The sequence below is a fragment of the Podarcis vaucheri genome (genome assembly GCF_965113315.1).
Source record: "Podarcis vaucheri genome assembly, chromosome: 4".
Taxonomy (NCBI): Eukaryota; Metazoa; Chordata; class Lepidosauria; order Squamata; family Lacertidae; genus Podarcis; species Podarcis vaucheri.
Genome location: NC_138762.1, coordinates 11,171,382 through 11,190,637, shown reverse-complemented (window position 1 = coordinate 11,190,637; position 19,256 = coordinate 11,171,382). Strand labels below are relative to the sequence as shown.

Genomic DNA, 19,256 nt, shown 5'->3' with positions numbered 1-19,256 from the left:
ACCTAATCCACAATTTGAGGACGTACGTGAGCCAACCTCATTTTTTAAAAAACTGAATAAATTTTGATTTGATCAGAACAGAAACCAACTTGGTTCCCCTTGGCCAACCTTTCCAAAAACTGCTGCCCTACAGATGTTCTGGACTCTACAATCTGGCCACTTTCTGAACTATTGTCCTCATCTAAGCATTTTTCATGGTGACCTGGATTTTTTGAAAGTTGCAATAGTGCTTGTTCCAACACATTAGAAGGTTCTGTGGCAGTTTAAGTGCTTAACTGGGAGGCCTGTGGATGCTGCAATGTTGATTTCTTGGCAGAAAGATACCTTGGATTGAGTAGCAACTGTGGTACATTGGGTAAGGACAGGGAATAGAACTGGCTTCCTTGAGGGTACATAAATCAGATCAGTCAATTTATTCTGGATTACATAGTACCTGGGTGGGGACCCTTCTGTCTGTAGGAGAAGGGCAGACACTACTAGGCTCTCCTGAAAAGGTATATTATGCTCATAGCAAAGCCTCTGGTTGATGTTTACAGACAGCTTAAAATCACAATACAAACAAGTAAATCAGACCCTCCAAGTGTCCCTATTTTCCAGGGACATCCCTGATTCAGAGAAGCCGTCCTGGTTTCTGATTTGATCCTGGAATGCGGCTACTAGATGGGTGACAGGGAGCGGCTTCTGGGACCATTGGTCCTAAAGGATCTTCAGTGGCTCCCAGTACGTTTACGAGCACAATTCAAAGTGTTAGTAAAAGGTAAAGGGACCCCTGACCATTAGGTCCAGTCGTGGCCGACTGTGGGGTTGTGGCGCTCATCTCGCTTTATTGGCCGAGGGAGCCGGCGTACAGCCTCCCGGTCATGTGGCCAGCATGACTAAGCCGCTTCTGGTGAACCAGAGCAGTGCACGGAAACGCCGTTTACCTTCCTGCCGGAGCGGTACCTATTTATCTACTTGCACTTTGACGTGCTTTCGAACTGCTAGGTGGGCAGGAGCAGGAACCGAGCAACGGGAGCTCACCCCGTCATGGGGATTTGAACCGCCAACCTTCTGATCGGCAAGTCCTAGGTTTAACCCACAGCTCCCCTCGCGTCCCCCACAATTCAAAGTGTTGGTGCTGACTTTTAAAGCTCTGAACGGTCTCAGCCAGTATACCTGAAGGAGTGTCTCCACGCTGGACACTGAGGTCCATCTTCGAGGGTCTTCTAGTGGTTCCTTCACTGCAAAAGGTGAAGCTACAGGGAATCAGGCAGAGGGCTTTCTCAGTGGTGGCACCCGCCCTGTGGGACGCCCTCCCTTCAGATGTCAAGGAGATAAAGAACTACACAACTTTTAGAAGACATCTGAAGGCAGCCCTGTTATCGGAATGTTTTTAATATTTAATGTTCTATTCTGTTTTTATATCTGTTGTAAGCCGCCCAGAGTGGCTGAGGCAACCCAGCCAAATGGGCAGGGTATAAATAATAAAATTATTGCGATTTTTATTATTACTCAGTGGTGTTCTCCGACTCCATAAAGTACCAGTTTTAGGACATGCTCAGGACTTGAAGTCGAAAGAGAGTTGCACGCGTGAAGAGAAAGTTTGTCCACAAGCTGCACACTTCACAACAGACTAGAGATGTGATGTTTTAAAAACAAAAAAATTAGGAGCCCTTAGGAGACAGGGTCCTATATTCCCCTTTGGCATCCTGCTGTAGCATATGCAAACACCTGAGCAAAAACAGTTGACTCTCAGAGTTCTTATTTCAGGTGGAGGATAATGTAGAAGACCCAGAAATGGACGTCCGCCTTGTCACCGCCGGACAACTAAGGAAACCTTGGATGAGTTTGCTGCGTCATTATGAACACCGCTGCTTCATCCGCTGCCTGGCTGGCTTGTACAGCTGTCAGTGGCAACGGGATCGCCAGAACAGGATTGAGCGGGGCCAGTGCTGCTGCTGCAAGGTGAATGCAGATTCCCGTTAGATTCCTTCAGAAATGAGTCCCAGCGCATTGGTGGAAAACCTCGCCCCTCTCTTCCTGTGGTGTAGCGTGGGTGGCCGACACCCAGGGCTGCTGAGAAGGGGGTACGTGGGAGCGAGGTAAATGGATGCACATTCAATTGTCTAATGGCAACCACATCACCAAGTAGACTGCAGCCACAGAAATAAAATAACAAGAGTTATTCCATTGTCTGGAGAGGTCACTTCCTGGTTCGCACAGAGAAGCCGTTTTCAATGGAGCCTGTGCCCCTAACAATTTTGTATACGCCCCTGTGGTGCTCCCAGGTTACGCCACTGCTCTCTCCCTCTGCCCAATGGCCCTATTTCTTTGGGGGGGGAACTGGCTGGGGCACGGGCGGGTGGTGGTCAGACCCCAAAGCGACTGGGCCAAAACACGTACACCGTACATACTCCTTCTTTTCCTGTCTCCTTCCCCTGTCTCTCTCCGTCTTCTCATTCCCTGAGCAGGGGTGGAGGAAGGGGTGTGTGGTGGGGGTGGGTCGCCCCGGATGTCACCACGGAGGGGGGTGACAAAATGCCGGGCGGCACTCACCACGGGGCCTGCAGCGCGCCCAATCCACGTGTCTCTCCTGGGAGTGACGCAGTGGCTTGGGCGCCCGCAGACTCTGGCCACAGAATCCGTGGCCTTTTAGAAGTGGGGGCGGGCGGGTTCCCAGTCTGTTTGGTTGTTTGGGTTTACGTCAATTTGGGTCGCTTTGGGCAAGGCGAAGCCACTAGCAAATGAAATAAATAAATGCATGAGAGAATTTTAAAGAAATCACCTCTGTAGATAAGGAGCAAACTTTCTTATTCAACCGAACCAGGGGCTGCCAGCCATTTTGCACATTTGCAGAGGGAACAAACTTTTAGTTTCAGTTGAAAAAAAGAGCTTTTATTTTTATAATTACTGACATCTCATTCGGGTTTTCTTTCCCTTTGTTTCCAGAGGGAGTGCATCTTTTTCCTCTTGGTCTGCCTGGCGTTCTGCCTTTGGTTCGTCTTTCTGTACCTGTGGGGAGAAACCAAGAATGACTACCATAATTTTGACTGGTAGGTTCCCTGGTTATCTGACCTCTGAAAGCGACATCCTTAAAGAAAGGGGTTGAGTCTAGGAGTGGGGGAAGTGGTAATACAGACCACAACCGATTTACATGTGTCCAACTGGCGCACAACCGCACATGTGCGCATTGTGCTGACCCAGAAGTAGCCGGAAAAGAGTGCATAACGGGGTGGAAGATGATGCGTTATTTTTAACTGGGTATGTACTGCGATTTTATTTCTTGTATTGTATGCTATTGTGTTACAATTTCGAATTACATAAACACCCGCAGGGTCCTGTTGTAAACAAAAATAGCCCTTTTCCCTTATGGGGTATCCAAGAGCCCATATAGAGTCCTTTCATAGGTTCCCTATTGGTAGGAGAGAATAACAGAGGCCAACCAGAGAATATTGAGAAGCAAAGCAGCTAGTAAGCTTGATCTTTATTGATCTGTTGCAACAGGGTGCTCCCCTCATACGCAGGAAAGGAGGAGGAACCCAGAAAAATGGGGTGCAAGGCCTTATAAAGACTTTTGAAATTGCCACCCTGTAGATCAAGACCACCCCCAGAAACATCATACATACATCACAGAAGGGGTGTAACCTAAGACCACCCCTCAGATACATCATACCTACATCACCAAAAAGGCGGTCTAAAACAGAAATTTGAATAAAAAAAATTCCTTCCAGTAGCACCTTAAAGACCAACTAAGTTAGTTCTTGGTATGAGCTTTCGTGTGCATGCACACTTCTTCAGATACCACTTCTTCAGAAATTTGAATGTTGTTTTTCTCTTGTCATTGTTTATCTCCTGTCTGGCAGGTTACTTGATTGGATTTCCTGGGGAGCCTGGCCAGTCTTTTGTAATGATAAATACTTAGTTCCTGGGCCAGGTGACAGGCTCACACCCTATTCATATCTTAAATGTGTCCTTAAGACAGGATTTGTGAGGAAAGAGACAATGGGGAGGTTTCCCACTTTGACTTTGCAGAGAAAACATTTGGTCAGTTTAGGAATCAAAATGGTTCCAGGTTGGTCTTCCTGTGCTGATCTATGTATGTGCTTGGTTGGTACACTTATGAACATTACCATATATCTAAGACCATAAAATTCCCATCACATTGCCATTGTTTTTCAAAGATAGGAGATGGACCATGGGAATGAAGCCCGTGGAACGGTGGTGTTCTGCAGACCGCAGTCTGGGAGCCCCTGATCTAGGATAATGTCAGGGACTGGACTGAGGAGGAACAGTGGAGACCTCCTTGTCGGATTACGCCAGGGCATCCACACAGCCCCCAAGATGAGACAAACCTCTCCAGGTGTCTTCCTGAAGTTGTACAGCTCCGGGACGTCCACAAATCATCGGTCCCTGCACGCTCCAGCGACACATAGCAGATGCCTATGTGCACACACACTCAGCACAGATTAAGCAGAAACAAACTGGAGATTGGTGTGCTCATTCTAAGCTTTTATTAAGCACTATATACAGGACACGGGACGCGGGTGGCGCTGTGGGTTAAACCACAGAGCCTAGGACTTGCCGATCAGAAGGTTGGCGGTTCGAATCCCCGCGATGGGATGAGCTCCCGTTGCTAGGTCCCTGCTCCTGTCAACCTAGCAGTTTGAAAGCACATCAAAGTGCAAGTAGATAAATAGGTACCACTCTGGCGGGAAGGTAAACGCCATTTCCGTGTGCTGCTCTGGTTCGCCAGAAGTGGCTTAGTCATGCTGGCCACATGACCCAGAAGCTGTACGCCGGCTCCCTCGGCCAATAAAGCGAGATGAGCACCGCAACCCCAGAGTCTGCCACGACTGGACCTAATGGTCAGGGGTCCCTTTACCTTTACCTATATGCAGGACAAAGAGATCATGGCGTCCTCTCACTTCAGTTCCGAGAAAGAACAGAAAGGAAAAAGTACAAAAACACAACAGAGCGGAAGAGATAAGGCTAGCTTCTGTTCTCAGGTTTGCCAAGCCCAGAAAGTAAACACAGACATGTGATATAAAATAAAAGACTCCTTCAGGCAAGGTCACCTTCCACCTGCCTTGCCCGAATCTCTGCTTCTCAATGTGTATTGTATTGTTTTATGTACTGTGGCTTACCATTGTTTTACTGATTATAGTTTAGATATTATTGTAACTCTTGAGTGGATTTCTGTTTAACCTTTATATGCTGATATTATTATTTTATACTATTCTAATGATTGTTGAATGTTACTTTTTTGATGGAGGTTGCCTATTTTAAAGTTATGTTTTATTATCACATTTTTGTATTGCATTAGATTGTTATAAGATGTACATTTTTTGTTTGTTCAGCTTGTAAACCCCCTTGAGTGTTGTAAGATAGAAAGGCGGTATACAAATGATGATGATAACCGTCACACATCAGCAACGGAGGAGGGAAATGCTTACACTCCTCCTGAATCTTCCCGAGAAGAGGAGGACAGTGTGGATTTACAACAGTGGTTTGCAGAAGGCTGCAGAGGGGAGAAGCTGAGAAACATTGGGAGGGGGCAGAAGGAAGAAGATGCACCAGGGAAGAGACAGCTGACAGACTCAGTGTATTTGAAAAGCATTCCTGATGCCCTCCCTCCCAGGACCCGATGGGCATTGAGAGTAGGAGAACAGAAAGCTCAGATCAGCCGACGCTGGGATGACATAGAATAGGAGAGATGGAGGGGGTGGGACTTTACTCGGAGCAACGCCATTATCCAAGAGAGATGGCATTTCTATCTCTCTGTCCCTGATGCTGGGAAAGATGGAGGGCACAAGGAGAAGGGGACGAGAGAGGACAAGATGGTTGGACAGTGTTCTGGAAGCTACCAGTATGAGTTTGACCAAACTGTGGGAGGCAATAGAAGACAGGAGGGCCTGGAGTGCTCTGGTCCAGGGGGTCACGAAGAGTCGGACACGACTAAACAACTAAACAACAATAAGAAGAAGAACTCTTCTTGTTTAACTACTTCTTGGCTGGCGCCATGGGAGGGGTGAAGCCTGACAGATAATGATTTTTATACTGTGTCTTGGGAAACCCAGGGATTCCTTACTGAGAAATGCAGTAATGGTAGGCAACCCTTTCTGAAATCCAGCTTCTTCTTGCCCATCTTCCTTCTGCAACCCACAGGCCCCCCCACCCCCATAAGGAATGGCCAGGCAGGTACCGGAGCCAAAATGCCTGCGAGGCACAACCGGCCCTACTATTCGATTAGATAAAAACAGCGTTCATAAAATATAAAATATACAATATAAAATATACAATCGGAGCAGATTACAGCAATAGCTCATGAGTTAAAATTGAAATATATACATACACCCATATAGCTGAGATTTGGGCTACCATAAAAAATTGACCCTGAGGCACCCCAAAGGGCAACTTCAGCATTTCCCTAGTAAGCTATTTTATTCTAGAGGATGACCCGTGCCTACAAATCTGGGCGCAGAATCTGGCTACCAGCCAGGTCGTTTTATGATCTTTGCCTAAGAGGAGAAAATTAAGTTTAGACTTGTCTGAAAGACTGGCGAGCCTTTTCAGCAAAGGATCAATTGTGTCTCTACGAATCTCAGCATAAAAAGGACATCTAAAAAATATATGTTTGAGGCTTCCTATTTCCTCTAACGGGCAGGCGCAAAGTCTCTGCGCGTACGGGACCCTTCTATAGGAGCCTTCCAGAACCGGTGAGGGCAAGGCTGAGCTTCTTGTTAAGTTGTGGGTGAACATATCAGATGACACAGCGATTCTTCAAAAAGCTCTTGTTTATTCACAGGCCAGAACAGAACAGAACTGAAGGGTTCAGCCAACCTGCTTATATAGAGCTCCACTACAACGCAACTGTAACACTTTCTGTAATTATCCAATCACTGAACGTCACTTTCAATCCCTTATTTGCATATGTGGACCTGAGTGAAAACTATCTACAGTATCCCCCTGCTGGCCAAGGGTGAGAATGTCAGTACATAACACTTCTAGCAAGAGTAAAAGCCCAACTTGCATTTCTGGATGTAAGGAAATAGAGATATGCTGCTGGAGGGCTACGTATCTCCCGTTTTCTATTATTTTATAATCGGGGACCCTTGTACAGTCCTGTTGTCTCTCTATGTCCATGAGGCCCTACTATTAGGCGAAGTGAGATGATAGCCTCGGGTGGCAGGTTCAGGAGGGCAGGCTCCCAGCAGTTCCTAAGCCCTGCCCCCTGACCAGTCCCTTCTGTTGGAGTACAGAGATGTGTCTACCACATATCCTGGAAGATTGAGGAAGGACAAAATTGCATAGTTAAATTATGGGATTTACTCACATGAGAAGTAGTGATGGCCACCAACTTTGTTGTTGTTGTTGTTTAGTCGTTTAGTCATGTCCGACTCTTTGTGACCCCATGGACAGAGCACACCAGGCCCTCCTGTCTTCCACTGCCTCCCGCAGTTTGGTCAGACTCATGTTGATAGCTTCGAGAACACTGTCCAACCATCTCGTCCTCTGTCATCCCCTTCTCCTTGTGCCCTCCATCTTTCCCAACATCAGGGTCTTTTCCAGGGAGTCTTCTCTTCTCATGAGGTGGCCAAAGTCTTGGAGCCTCAGCTTCAGGATCTGTCCTTCCAGTGAGCACTCAGGGCTGATTTGGAGAGGTTTGATCTTCTTGCAGTCCATGGGACTCTCAAGAGTCTCCTCCAGCACCATAATTCAAAAGCATCAATTCTTTGGCAACCAGCCTTCTTTATGGTCCAGCTCTCACTTCCATACATCACTACTGGGAAAACCATAGCTTTAACTATACGGACCTTTGTTGGCAAGGTGATGTCTCTGCTTTTTAAGATGCTATCTAGGTTTGTCATTGCTTTTCTCCCAAGAAGCAGGCGTCTTTTAATTTCGTCACTGCTGTCACCATCTGCAGTGATCAAGGAGCCCAAGAAAGTAAAATCTCTCACTGCCTCCATTTCTTCCCCTTCTATTTGCCTGGAGGTGATGGGACCAGTGGCCATGATCTTTGTTTTTTTGATGTTGAGCTTCAGACCATATTTTGCGCTCTTCTCTTTCACCCTCATTAAAAGGTTCTTTAATTCCTCACCACTTTCTGCCATCAAGGTTGTGTCATCTGCATATCTGAGGTTGTTGATATTTCTTCCGGCAATCTTAATTCCGGTTTGGGATTCATCCAGCCCAGCCTTTCGCATGATGAATTCTGCATATAAGTTAAATAAGCAGGGAGACAATATACAGCCTTGCCGTACTCCTTTCCCAATTTGGAACCAATCAGTTGTTCCATATCCAGTTCTAACTGTAGCTTCTTGTCCCACAGGAGACAGATGAGGTGATCAGGCACTCCCATTTCTTTAAGAACTTGCCATAGTTTGCTGTGGTCGACACAGTCAAAGGCTTTTGCATAGTCAATGAAGCAGAAGTAGATGTCTTTCTGGAACTCTCTAGCTTTCTCCATAATCCAGCACATGTTTGCAATTTGGTCTCTGGTTCCTCTGCCTCTTCTAAATCCAGCTTGCAGTTCTGGGAGCTCTCGGTCCACATACTGCTTAAGCCTGCCGTGTAGAATTGCCACCAACTTGGGCGGCTTCAAAAGAGGATCAGACAAATTCACAGCTATCAAGTGGACATTATGTTATGCATTATTTCCCACTACTCTCCCTTCATTGGGAAGGATTGCAGCTTATTGGTAGAAAACCTCTTTTGCATTCAGAAGGTCTCAGTTTCGATCCTCACATCTCTAAGTAGAGCTCTCTGTCTGATTTCCAGGAGAACTGCTTCCAGCCTGTGTAGACAATATTGAACTAGATGGACCATTGCTCTGATTCAATATAAGGCAGCTGTTTATGTTCTTCTCCTGCTTAAATGTTTGGACTCTCCATCTGGACATGGCTGTCATTGCAGCCTTATTAGACTTTACTGATTGGTGGGCTCTGCATTGCTTCCGGACGGGAGGAAGGAAGTCAAATGACACTGAGGGTTGGTTCAGAGAAAGAGTTCTTTATTTCTGCTCTCCGGAACAGCAGAAAGGCACTTGCGTGGTCAGTCCACAGCAAGTCCAAAGAAATGAGAAATTTCACGCAGTATATATATCCTCCAGGCACCCTCTCCCCCCTTCCCCAGGAATCCAGACACATCAGCTTGTACAGGTTGACATCACAGATGTTCCTGCTCTGGTACTCTTAACCATAAAAGGGTTTTCCTTCCTGTACTCCTAATCATAAAAGGGTATTCCTGTTCCTACACTCTATCTTGGAGCAAGAGGTCACCAACTCTAAGAACACACTCTGGCGCTGTTCCCGCACTAGGTCTGTGCTTCAGAGTGTGGTCAGGATGTAAGATAAGACCCAGACGTGTCATCCCTACTCCACTGGAACAGCCAAGGTCATCCATTGCCGTGACTGATAAAGGAGAGAGCTGTTTATACAGCTGTGTTGGTGTTATGCATTTGCTCAGGAGCTCAAGTTAATGCATTTTAGAAATGCTCCCTTGGAGAAAGAAGAAAAGGGGGTTTTGGGGTCCCGGTTCAAACTGACTGCACAGAAACCCATTCCTTCATCATGACGAGCCCCTGCCTTTCAAGATTTAGAACCCTGGCTCATCCCATACGTAACGAGTTTGCATCACACTTTTAGGTACAATTATGGGAACTTGGGCTTCTGGTTTCACTGGTCTGCCGTCTTCCTGATCCTCGCTGCCGTCGTTTTCACCTATCTCTTGTTATTACTGGTAAGCACAACTCTCTTTTGATTAAAGGCTTCCCAAGGGGATGGTTCAGGTTGGCAGCCAAGTCTCCACCAAGGTGCAGTGCTGAGGCTGTAAAAGCTCTGGGAGGGGACCATATCTGTGGAGACTGGAGTCATGGGCCGTGTAGGTGGCATAATGCGTAGGTTGCTTGTAGAATGTATTGGGTTCAACACCCAACGTCCCTTGATTTGTTTTAGCAGAATTGCCCCCTGCCTTTCAACCCAAAGATATAAGGAGATATTTGATAGCAGTACAGTGGTACCTTGGGTTACCTACGCTTTAGGTTACATACGCTTCAGGTTACAGATTCCACTAACCCAGAAATAGTGCTTCAGGTTAAGAACTTTGCTTCAGGATGAGAACAGAAATCGTGCTCCGGCGGTGCAGCAGCAGCAGGAGGCCCCATTAGCTAAAGTGGTGCTTCAGGTTAAGAACAGTTTCAGGTTAAGAACGGACCTCCGGAACGAATTAAGTACTTAACCCGAGGTACCACTGTACTGGAACAGGAATAGACTCTTTGAGAGACCCTCGAGAGCTCCTGCTATCCCAAACAGACCTGGGGTCTCCAACATGGTGCCCATGAGCCCCAGGGCACCCTCAGACACCCTCTGCAAAGCCCACCAAGGCCTCCCATTCACCCCAATTTTTGAAGCTTTGGTGGGGAGTTTGCCTGTTTGAGGTGTGTGCGTTTCTGAGCATCCCCTCACTTTCTCCTGTGAAACAGATATTCAGTGGTATCCATGAGAGTTCCTTAGATTTCCAAATGTGTCTCTGGAGCCATAAAAAGTTGGCAATCACTGGAGCAAAACGTTGTGGACTAGACGGACTCATATTCATATACTCGGCATATCAAATGATCTTCAGATTGGACCGATTCCCAATTTTATGTAGCTTTGTGCTTTCCTAACTGCCCTGTGATCTTGAATTGATTTTAGAATGAATTGATTTTAGAATGTATTTCAATTAATAGATTGTGATTTTATGTAAACTGTGTTACTTTTACTGTTGTTAGCCACTCTGAGCCCGGCTTTGGCTGGGGAGGGTGGGATATAAATAAATAAACAAATTATTATTATTATTATTATTATTATTATTATTACTCCCATCATTGAAATCAAGCAGGCTCCAGGGCTCTGAGTTGTGGGTACGACTAAGTACCTTCCTGCCAATGTTTCCACAGATCATAGCGGTGTGTCTGATATCAGAGAGGCAGCGGTTGTATCTGCACTGGAGTCACAAGGTAAATTGTTTAACCTGTTGCCCTTCCTTGTAATAAAACCATTTCAGGCCCAGGTCTCTGTGTAGGAACCAGAACACCCTCTGAACTGGTGCCATAAGAGTAGCTGAGACGGGCAAGGGCACCAGCGGCAGAGCAACTGTGTCAAATCATGCTAGATTCAGGCCAATGCCCCACCTAGTCCAGCGTCCTATTCTTAAAGTGGCCAACCAGATGTCTCAACGTACAGCGTAAAAGCAAGACTTGGGCACAACATCATTTCCCCCACTTGGAGTGCCCAGCAACTGGGCGCACTGCCTCCAATAACAGCTTGATTGGTTGATTGTATTTCTTGCTGCAAGAAGTGAGGTTACAGGGAACCAGGCAGAGGGCCTTCTCGGTGGTGGCGCCCGCCCTGTGGAACGCCCTCCCAGCAGATGTCAAGGAAATAAACAACTATTTTACTTTTAAAAGACAACTGCTTAGGGAAGTTTTTAATGCCTGATGCTGTATTGTTTTCAATATTCGGTTGGAAGCCGCCCAGAGTGGCTGGGGAAACGCAGCCAGATGGGCGGGGTATAAATAATAAATTGTTATTATTATTATATTCTGTGCCACATTTCATTCAGATGAATCCCAAAGTGGCTTACGGAAAATAAATAACAACAACACAACAGAGCATAAACTTAGACGTAGAGCTTACTGTTTACTGTACGCCGGTTCCCTCGGCCTGCAAAGTGAGATGAGCACTGCAACCCCAGAGTCGGCCACAACTGGACCTAATGGTCAGGGGTCCCTTTACCTTTACCTTTACCTTTACTGTGGCCCATGTTTTGTTATCCCCAAAATGGAAAGTGAGCAGGTGAAGAGCTACCAAGGGAAGGTAAAATACTTTTTATGTATGAAATGATGGCAGCGAGAGTGCTCCTAGCCCAGAGATGGAAAGGAGGAGAAGTACCAACAGAAGAAGAATGGCAGATGAAACTGATGGAATATGCGGAAATGGCAAGACTGATGGGGAAGATCCGAAACCAGGAAAACCAGTACATTTCCGAGCAAAATTCAAAGTGTTGGTGCTGACTTTGAAAGCCCTAAATGGCCTCGGCCCAGTATATCTGAAGGAGCATCTCCACCCCCATTGTTTTACCCGGACACTGAGGTCCAGCACCGAGGGCCTTCTGGTGGTTCCCTCACTGTGAGAAGCCAAGTTACAGGGAACCACGCAGAGGGCCTTCTTGGTGGTGGCACCCACCCTGTGGAACGTCCTCCCTTCAGATGTCAAAGAGAACAACAACTACCAGACTTTTAGAAGGCATCTGAAGGCAGCCCAGTTTAGGGAAGCTTTTAATGTTTAATAGGTTATTGTATTTTAATATTCTATTGGAAACTGCCCAGAGTGGCTGGGCTAGATCGGCGGGGTATAAATAATGAATTATTTTTATTTTTAATATTATTAAGTATTTTCTAAAGACTGGAGTAAATTTGTAAAATATTTAAAAGACCACTGTAAACAGTTAAAATCATTGGCAGAGATGTAATGACACTTGTAATGTGGAATTATTTATGATAATTATGGTTATTAAACAGATGGATAAGGGTAAAAGATACAGCAAACTTAAATTTAAATAATGGAACCCATGGAGGGAGGGAAGGAGCTCTGATGGTTCACAGGAACCTTGTATTTCAATGTTTGAAATGGATATGTTAACATATATAAAATTATGAAAAGCCAATAAATTTTTTTTTTAAAAAAAACAAAGTGAGTGAGGTCCTAACCAAAGAGGATTGGCAACTTAAGCTGACAGAATATGCACAGCTAGCAGACTTAACATATAGAATAAGAGAACAAGAAGAACATACATTTAGAGAAGATTGGGAAACATTTATTGAATATATGGGAAATAACTGCCTGCAGCTGAAAACACTGGCAGCATTAAGATGAATCCGACAGTATAAATAAGCTTTGATGGATGCAATAAAGGAATACTGAATGGTATAGTTTTTGTAATATATGCAGGGATTTTTGATATGTAAAATGAGCCATAGGAAGAAAAGAAGGGAAGTCATTGATATCTTAAGGATGTAAAAATGAGTACCTTAAATTGTAAAACAGAACATTCAATAGAAATTATATATTTTTAAATTTATTTTAATACATTTTATATTTAAATTATATATTTTATATTATATTTTTATATTATAAATTTATATTATATATTTTAGTATATTTTTTTTAAAAGGGGGGAGAAATTGTTTTTAATGTTTGATTCCCTTAGATCGCGACAGTGTTGGCCCTGGGTTTCTCCTGCTTTGCCTTTGCCGTGGTAACGCTTCTCTGGACTGCGCAGTGGAGCACGTTCTACCTGTCCTTTCGGGTGAGAAAACCGCTAGGCTTTATCTGAATGCTGCTTTATCTTAATGCTGCCAGCGTTTCCAGCTGTACACCATTATTTCCCATATATTCAATAAACCTTTCCCAGTCTTCTCTAAACGTATGTTCTCCTTGTCCTCTTATTCTATATGCTAAATCCGTGACTTGCGTATATTCTGTCGGCTTAAGTTGGCATTCTTCTTTAGCTGTGACCTCGCTAGTTTTCCATTTGTGTGTGTGTGTTTTTAAAGAGTTATGTGTCGATTTGTTGTTTAGTAGTGTCCGACTCTTTATGACCCCATGGACCAGAGCACGCCAGGCACTCCTGTCTTCCACTGCCTCCCGCAGTTTGGTCAAACTCATGTTGATAGCTTCGAAAACATTGTCCAACCACCTCGTCCTCTGTCGTCCCCTTCTTGTGCCCTCCATCTTTCCCAACATCAGGGTCTTTTCCAGGGAGTCTTCTCTTCTCATGAGGTAGCCAAAGTATTGGAGCCTCAGCTTCAGGATCTGTCCTTCCAGTGAGCACTCAGGGCTGATTTCCTTAAGAATGGATCGGTTTGATCTTCTTGCAGTCCATGGGACTCTCAAGAGTCTCCTCCAACACCATAATTCAAAAGCATCCGTTCTTCGGCGATCAGCCTTCTTTATGGTCCAGCTCTCACTTCCATACATCACTACTGGGAAAACCATAGCTTTAACTATACAGACCTTTGTTGGCAAGGTGATGTCTCTACTTTTTAAAGATCAAAAGACCATATCACAAAAAGACCATATTCAAAAGACCATATCACAGTCCTAATCATATTACACAACTTTCCTTACTATACATTTTCTTATTTATAAATTTAATTCCATTTTAATCCTAGGCCTAATTGTTTCTTTCAAGGGGTTACATATCTTTAATATTACAATATTTATTCAAATAGTCTTTAAATTTCTTCCAGTCTTCTTGGTGTTCCTCTTCTTTCTGGTCGCGGATTCTCCCGGTGAGATCAGCCAGCTCCATAAACACCATCATCTTCTGAGTGTGTGTTTTTTTAAAGAGTGATGTGTCAATTAGCCCCAAGCATCTCATGGGGACACTTTCTCATCCCAACAGGTCACAGCTCCCTTCCTCCACATGGTTGCCGTATTCATCATGGTCCTCCTGGCGTGGCCAGTCGCTCTTCATTTCTTCTGGACAGACAAGAAAGGTACAATGAGCTCTGGTTGCTAAAATGAACATCTCTTTGCAGATAGGGGCTGGGGCTCTTGCTCCTGGGGGAAGGCGTCTGACTTCGGCTGGGTCCTTGGCATGGGTCTGCTGATGGGCCCTACACAACGACAAAGTTTTCTTGCATGACCCTCCTCCAAGTGGCGCAAGATCTGAGGGGTTCCAGGTACTTACCAAAAGTTTGGTTTCCTTGGAATGGGAGACAGTGGAAACTGTGGTGTCTTTAAGATGTATGGTTTGTTTACACATACTGTATATTTTGCTCTATAAGACGCACTTTCCCCCTCCTAAGAAGTAAGGGGAAATGTGTGTGCGTGTCAACTTCATTCTGGAGCTGACAGAGGCTGGGAATGAAAGCAGGTAAAGAGAGATAAGGACACTGGAATGTGAGCCGGAATGTGAGGGGGAGGAGGGGCAGCCGAGTGGCAGAGCTTCAGAGAACAGAGAGCAGGCAGCAGATAGCAAAGATCCACAAAATACCAACCTTAGCTCAGAAACAGATGGAGAGAGGCCAGGAATAGCTAGCCCAAAAACTCAAAGGCGCGAAAAGTTCATTGAGAGGAGGGGGAAAGAGCGGAAGCGAAAGGGTTTTCCCCCCTGTTGGAAGAAGAGGAAGGGGCGGAGTTTAGACTCGGCAACTGCAAACTTGGAGTCAGAAACGAAGTGAAGAAGCTCTGGAGTGATTTATGTGTTTGAGCAATAAACCTGAGATAATTACTGCTGGTGTCTCGCTTCTGTGGGAGAGCCAAGCCATTACAGTGCGTCTTATGGAGCGAATGCAGGCTCCATGGCTTCAGTGAAAGCAACGCGGAACCTCCAGAGCGCAGCGGGAGGCTATCCTGAAGCCAGGAGAGCAAGAGGGGTCAGTGCGCACCAACCCCTCTTACTCTCAGGGCTTCAGGGATAGCCGCCCGAAGCCTCCGGAGCACAGTGCGTGGCTATCCCATAAGCCAGAACAGCCAGCAGGATCACAGTGCTGCGATTCCGCTGGCTGTCCTAGCTTCTGGGATCCAGAATATATTTTTTTGTGTTTTCCTCTTCCGAAATCTAGGTGCGTCTTATGGTCCGTTGTGTCTTATAGAGCGAAAAATACGGTATATACAACCCAAACCTAAGATGGAAGGGCTCACAGCATTAACTCCCCAAAAGGAATGGCTTCTCCCATACTCATAGCCTAGGAATTGAGCAGAAATCAAATAATAATAATAATAATAATAATAATAATAATAATAATAATAATAATAATAATAAATTTATATTAAGGTTACCAGATTTTTTTTCAATAAATTTGGGGACATTCTTCAACTTCAATGGATTTTGTATGGGGTCTGATTTGTAAATCCGGGGACTGTCCCTGGGAAACGGGGACGTCTGGTAACCTTAATTTATACCCCACCCACCTGGGCAGCTCCCAACAGAATATTAATAACATGATAAAACATAAAACAATAAAAACTTCCCTGAACATGGCTGCCTTAAGATGTCTTCTGAATGTCAGGTAGTTGTTTATCTCTTTGACATCTGAAGGGAGGGCGTTCCACAGGGCGGGGACAACACCGAGAAAGCCTCTGCCTGGTTCCCTGTAGCCTCGCTTCTTGCAGAGAGGGAACCACCAGAAAGCCCTTGGAGCTGGACCTCAGTGTCCGGACAGAACGATGGGGGTGGAGACGCTCCTTCAGGTATACTGGGCTGAGGCCATTTAGGGGCTTTCAAGGTCAGCACCAACACTTTGAATTGTGCTTGGAGACGTACTGGGAGCCAATGTAGGTCTTGCAGGACTGGTGTTATATGGTATTGGCGGCCACTCCCAGTCAAGCATGGCTCTCACTCTCTGGCTTCTGCCTGCAGCCTGTTTTCTGCTCTCAGCTCACACACAACTGCTTGGGCAACTGCCCTTCTAGATACCAGCCGGGTGAGGAGGGGGAAAGATTTCTCACGGGGTCTCTGCCATGGGAGCATATTCACCCAGTGCTATACCAGTTGCACTTGCTCCCGGTGGAGTATCGGGTCAGGTTCAAGGTGCTGGTTTTGACCTTTAAAGCCCTTTATGGCTTAGGGCCCTCGTATTTACGGGTCCGCCTCTCCTGGTCTGCCCCATAAAGGACCTTAAGGTCCACGATTAATCATAGTTTAGAGGTCCCAGGCCCTAAGGAAATCAGATTATCCTCTATCAGGGCCAGGGCCTTCTCAGTGATGGCTCCGACCTCGTGGAATGCTCTGTCCCATGAGACCAGGGCCCTGCAGGATTTAACCTCCTTCAGCAGGGCCTGTAAGACAGAGCTATTCCGCCTGGCTTTCAACTTGAACTTAGCCTGATCTTTTATTCCCCTTCCTTCCCTCCCCCTCCCCTTTTTATGAAGATTACCCGCTCTGGGATCCCACAGCTAATTCTCCCCTGGTCTCCTCGCTGGCCCAAATAGGACTAATTTAGCCAGCTAGCCCTGGTGATCATCTAATGTTTATTGGATGGATTTCCCCCCTAAATTGATTTTTGAATTCCGAATTTATTCCCGTTTTATATTGTATTTTATGCTGTTTTTTTGTTGCAACAATTAAGTGTTTTAAATTTGTTGTTAGCCACCCTGAGCCCGGTTTTTCTGAACTGGGAAGGGTGGGGTATAAATAAAAAAATTATTATTATTATTATTATTATTATTATTATTATTATTATTATCTGCCCCAAAGGGCCCCATCACTTCTTTTGTTATGCAAATGATGGCCGTTCTCTCGCAAAGAAACTTGCCTGACTAGTTGAAGGATGGAATCTTCCATTAGAATTTAACGCTTGCTTGCTTCAGGACCAAAGGGACCCAGGCATCATGCAGACTAGCCCCACAAAGTCACCCCCACAGTGCCGTGGGACCACCCTCTAGAGTGGGGGGTGGGTGGGTCTGACTTTTCATAGCAAGTGGGCCTCAAGAGGACTTCGACATGGGGCCCGTTGGAAAGGCATCAACTTTCAAACTGTGTGTTTTGAGAGAGAATCCACTAACAACCTGTATTTCTAGTTACAGGTAGGTAGCCACCATGTTGGTCTGCCATAGTCGAAACAAAATAAAATAATAATAATAATAATAATAATAATAATAATAATAATAATTCCTTCCAGTGGCACCTTAGAGACCAACTAATTTTGTTATTGGTATGAGCTTTCGTGTGTGCTACTGCTCATACCAATAACAAACTTAGTTGGTCTCGGTCCGTATAGTTAAAGCTCTGGTTTTCCCAGTAGTGATGTATGGAAGTGAGAGCTGGACCATAAAGAAGGCTGATCGCCAAAGAATGGATGCTTTTGAATTATGGTGCTGGAGGAGACTCTTGAGAGTCCCATGGACTGCAAGAAGATCAAACCTCTCCATTCTGAAGGAAATCAGCCCTGAGTGCTCACTGGAAGGACAGATCCTGAAGCTGAGGCTCCAGTACTTTGGCCCCCTCATGAGAAGAGGAGACTCCCTGGAAAAGACCCTGATGTTGGGAACGATGGAGGGCACAAGAAGAAGGGGACGACAGAGGACGAGATGGTTGGACAGTGTTCTCAAAGCTACCAGCATGAGTTTGACCAAACCGCGGGAGGCAGTGGAAGACAGAAGTGCCTGGCGTGCTCTGGTCCAGGGGGTCACAAAGAGTCAGACACGACTAAACAACAACAAAGTGCTACTGGAAGGAACCTGTATTTCGAGAGAAAATGGTTTAGAAATGTGGGGTTTCATGCTGGCTTATTTTTATTTTTATTTAATTGCATATTAGGGCAAAGAAAGGAAAATGGACTTGTGGGTGAGAAACATGACATGACCCAGGCCAGCAAATACTTATTCATTCCTACTTGGACTTGTCCCCCTTCCCATTCAGCATAGCAAAGACCATGACTATTCTTGTTTCGTTCAGTTCTGCAGGTATTGATTATTTCCCCCTACTTGGCCATCCTCCTCTGCCTCCTCTTCATACCCCTGGGGTTCCATTCTCCCTGTATTATGGAGAAGGGGGCGCTGGGTCCCAAGCCGCACCTGATTGGCCACAGAGGAGCACCAATGGTAGGTTGAGTTGGAAGGGCGGGGGACGGGGGACGACGACTTCAGAATAATCTGACGCCATTACGCTTCCTCCTCTTTTGGATAGTTGGTTTGTATTTAACGTTTAAAGAAATCAAAACCATTTTTCTCACCTGATGAAGAGCTCCTTTGCCACCATTTAATAATAATAATAATAATAATAATAATAATAATAATAATAATAATAATTTTTTATTTATACCCCGCCCATCTGGCTGGGTTTCCCCAGCCACTCTGGGCGGCTTCCAACAAAACACTAAAATACAATAACCTACTAAACATTAAAAGCTTCCCTAAACGGGGCTGCCTTCAGATGTCTTCTAAAAGTTTGGTAGGTATTTTTCCCTTTGACATCTGGTGGGAGGGCGTTCCACAGGGTGGGCGCCACTACCGAGAAGGCCCTTTACCTGGTTCCCTGTAACTTGGCTTCTCGCACCAAGGGAACCGCCAGAAGGCCCTCAGAGCTGGACCTCAGTGTCCGGGCAAAAGGATGGAGGTGGAGATGCTCCTTCAGGTATCCTGGATGTTTCTGTTGGTCATACTCAACTAGGGACTTCGGACGACAGTCAACATGTGCGCCATTACACAATACACAAGACCGTCGTGGCAAATATTTGTACAGTGCCTGGGTGGGGGGACTTTTTCAGCTCGAGGGCCACATTTAAT

General features: G+C 45.6%; 1 protein-coding gene across 4 annotated transcripts in view; it reads left to right on the top strand.

Moving 5' to 3' along the window:
* GDPD4 (glycerophosphodiester phosphodiesterase domain containing 4) overlaps positions 1-19,256 on the top strand; it is a gene marked incomplete at its 3' end in the record, with an annotated part of 38,221 nt that overhangs the window by 4,812 nt on the left and 14,153 nt on the right. For 2 of the 4 annotated variants that reach the window (XM_082219339.1, XM_082219338.1), the window contains exons 2-8: positions 1,750-1,944; positions 2,929-3,032; positions 9,627-9,720; positions 10,919-10,978; positions 13,231-13,329; positions 14,428-14,521; positions 18,427-18,576. In XM_082219339.1, coding sequence (XP_082075465.1) covers positions 1,750-1,944; positions 2,929-3,032; positions 9,627-9,720; positions 10,919-10,978; positions 13,231-13,329; positions 14,428-14,521; positions 18,427-18,576 — 796 coding nt within the window. Of the gene's footprint in view, positions 1-144; positions 356-1,749; positions 1,945-2,928; positions 3,033-9,626; positions 9,721-10,918; positions 10,979-13,230; positions 13,330-14,427; positions 14,522-18,426; positions 18,577-19,256 lie in introns of those variants that run through there. The other 2 variants (XM_082219340.1, XM_082219341.1) reach the window with 2 other exon arrangements.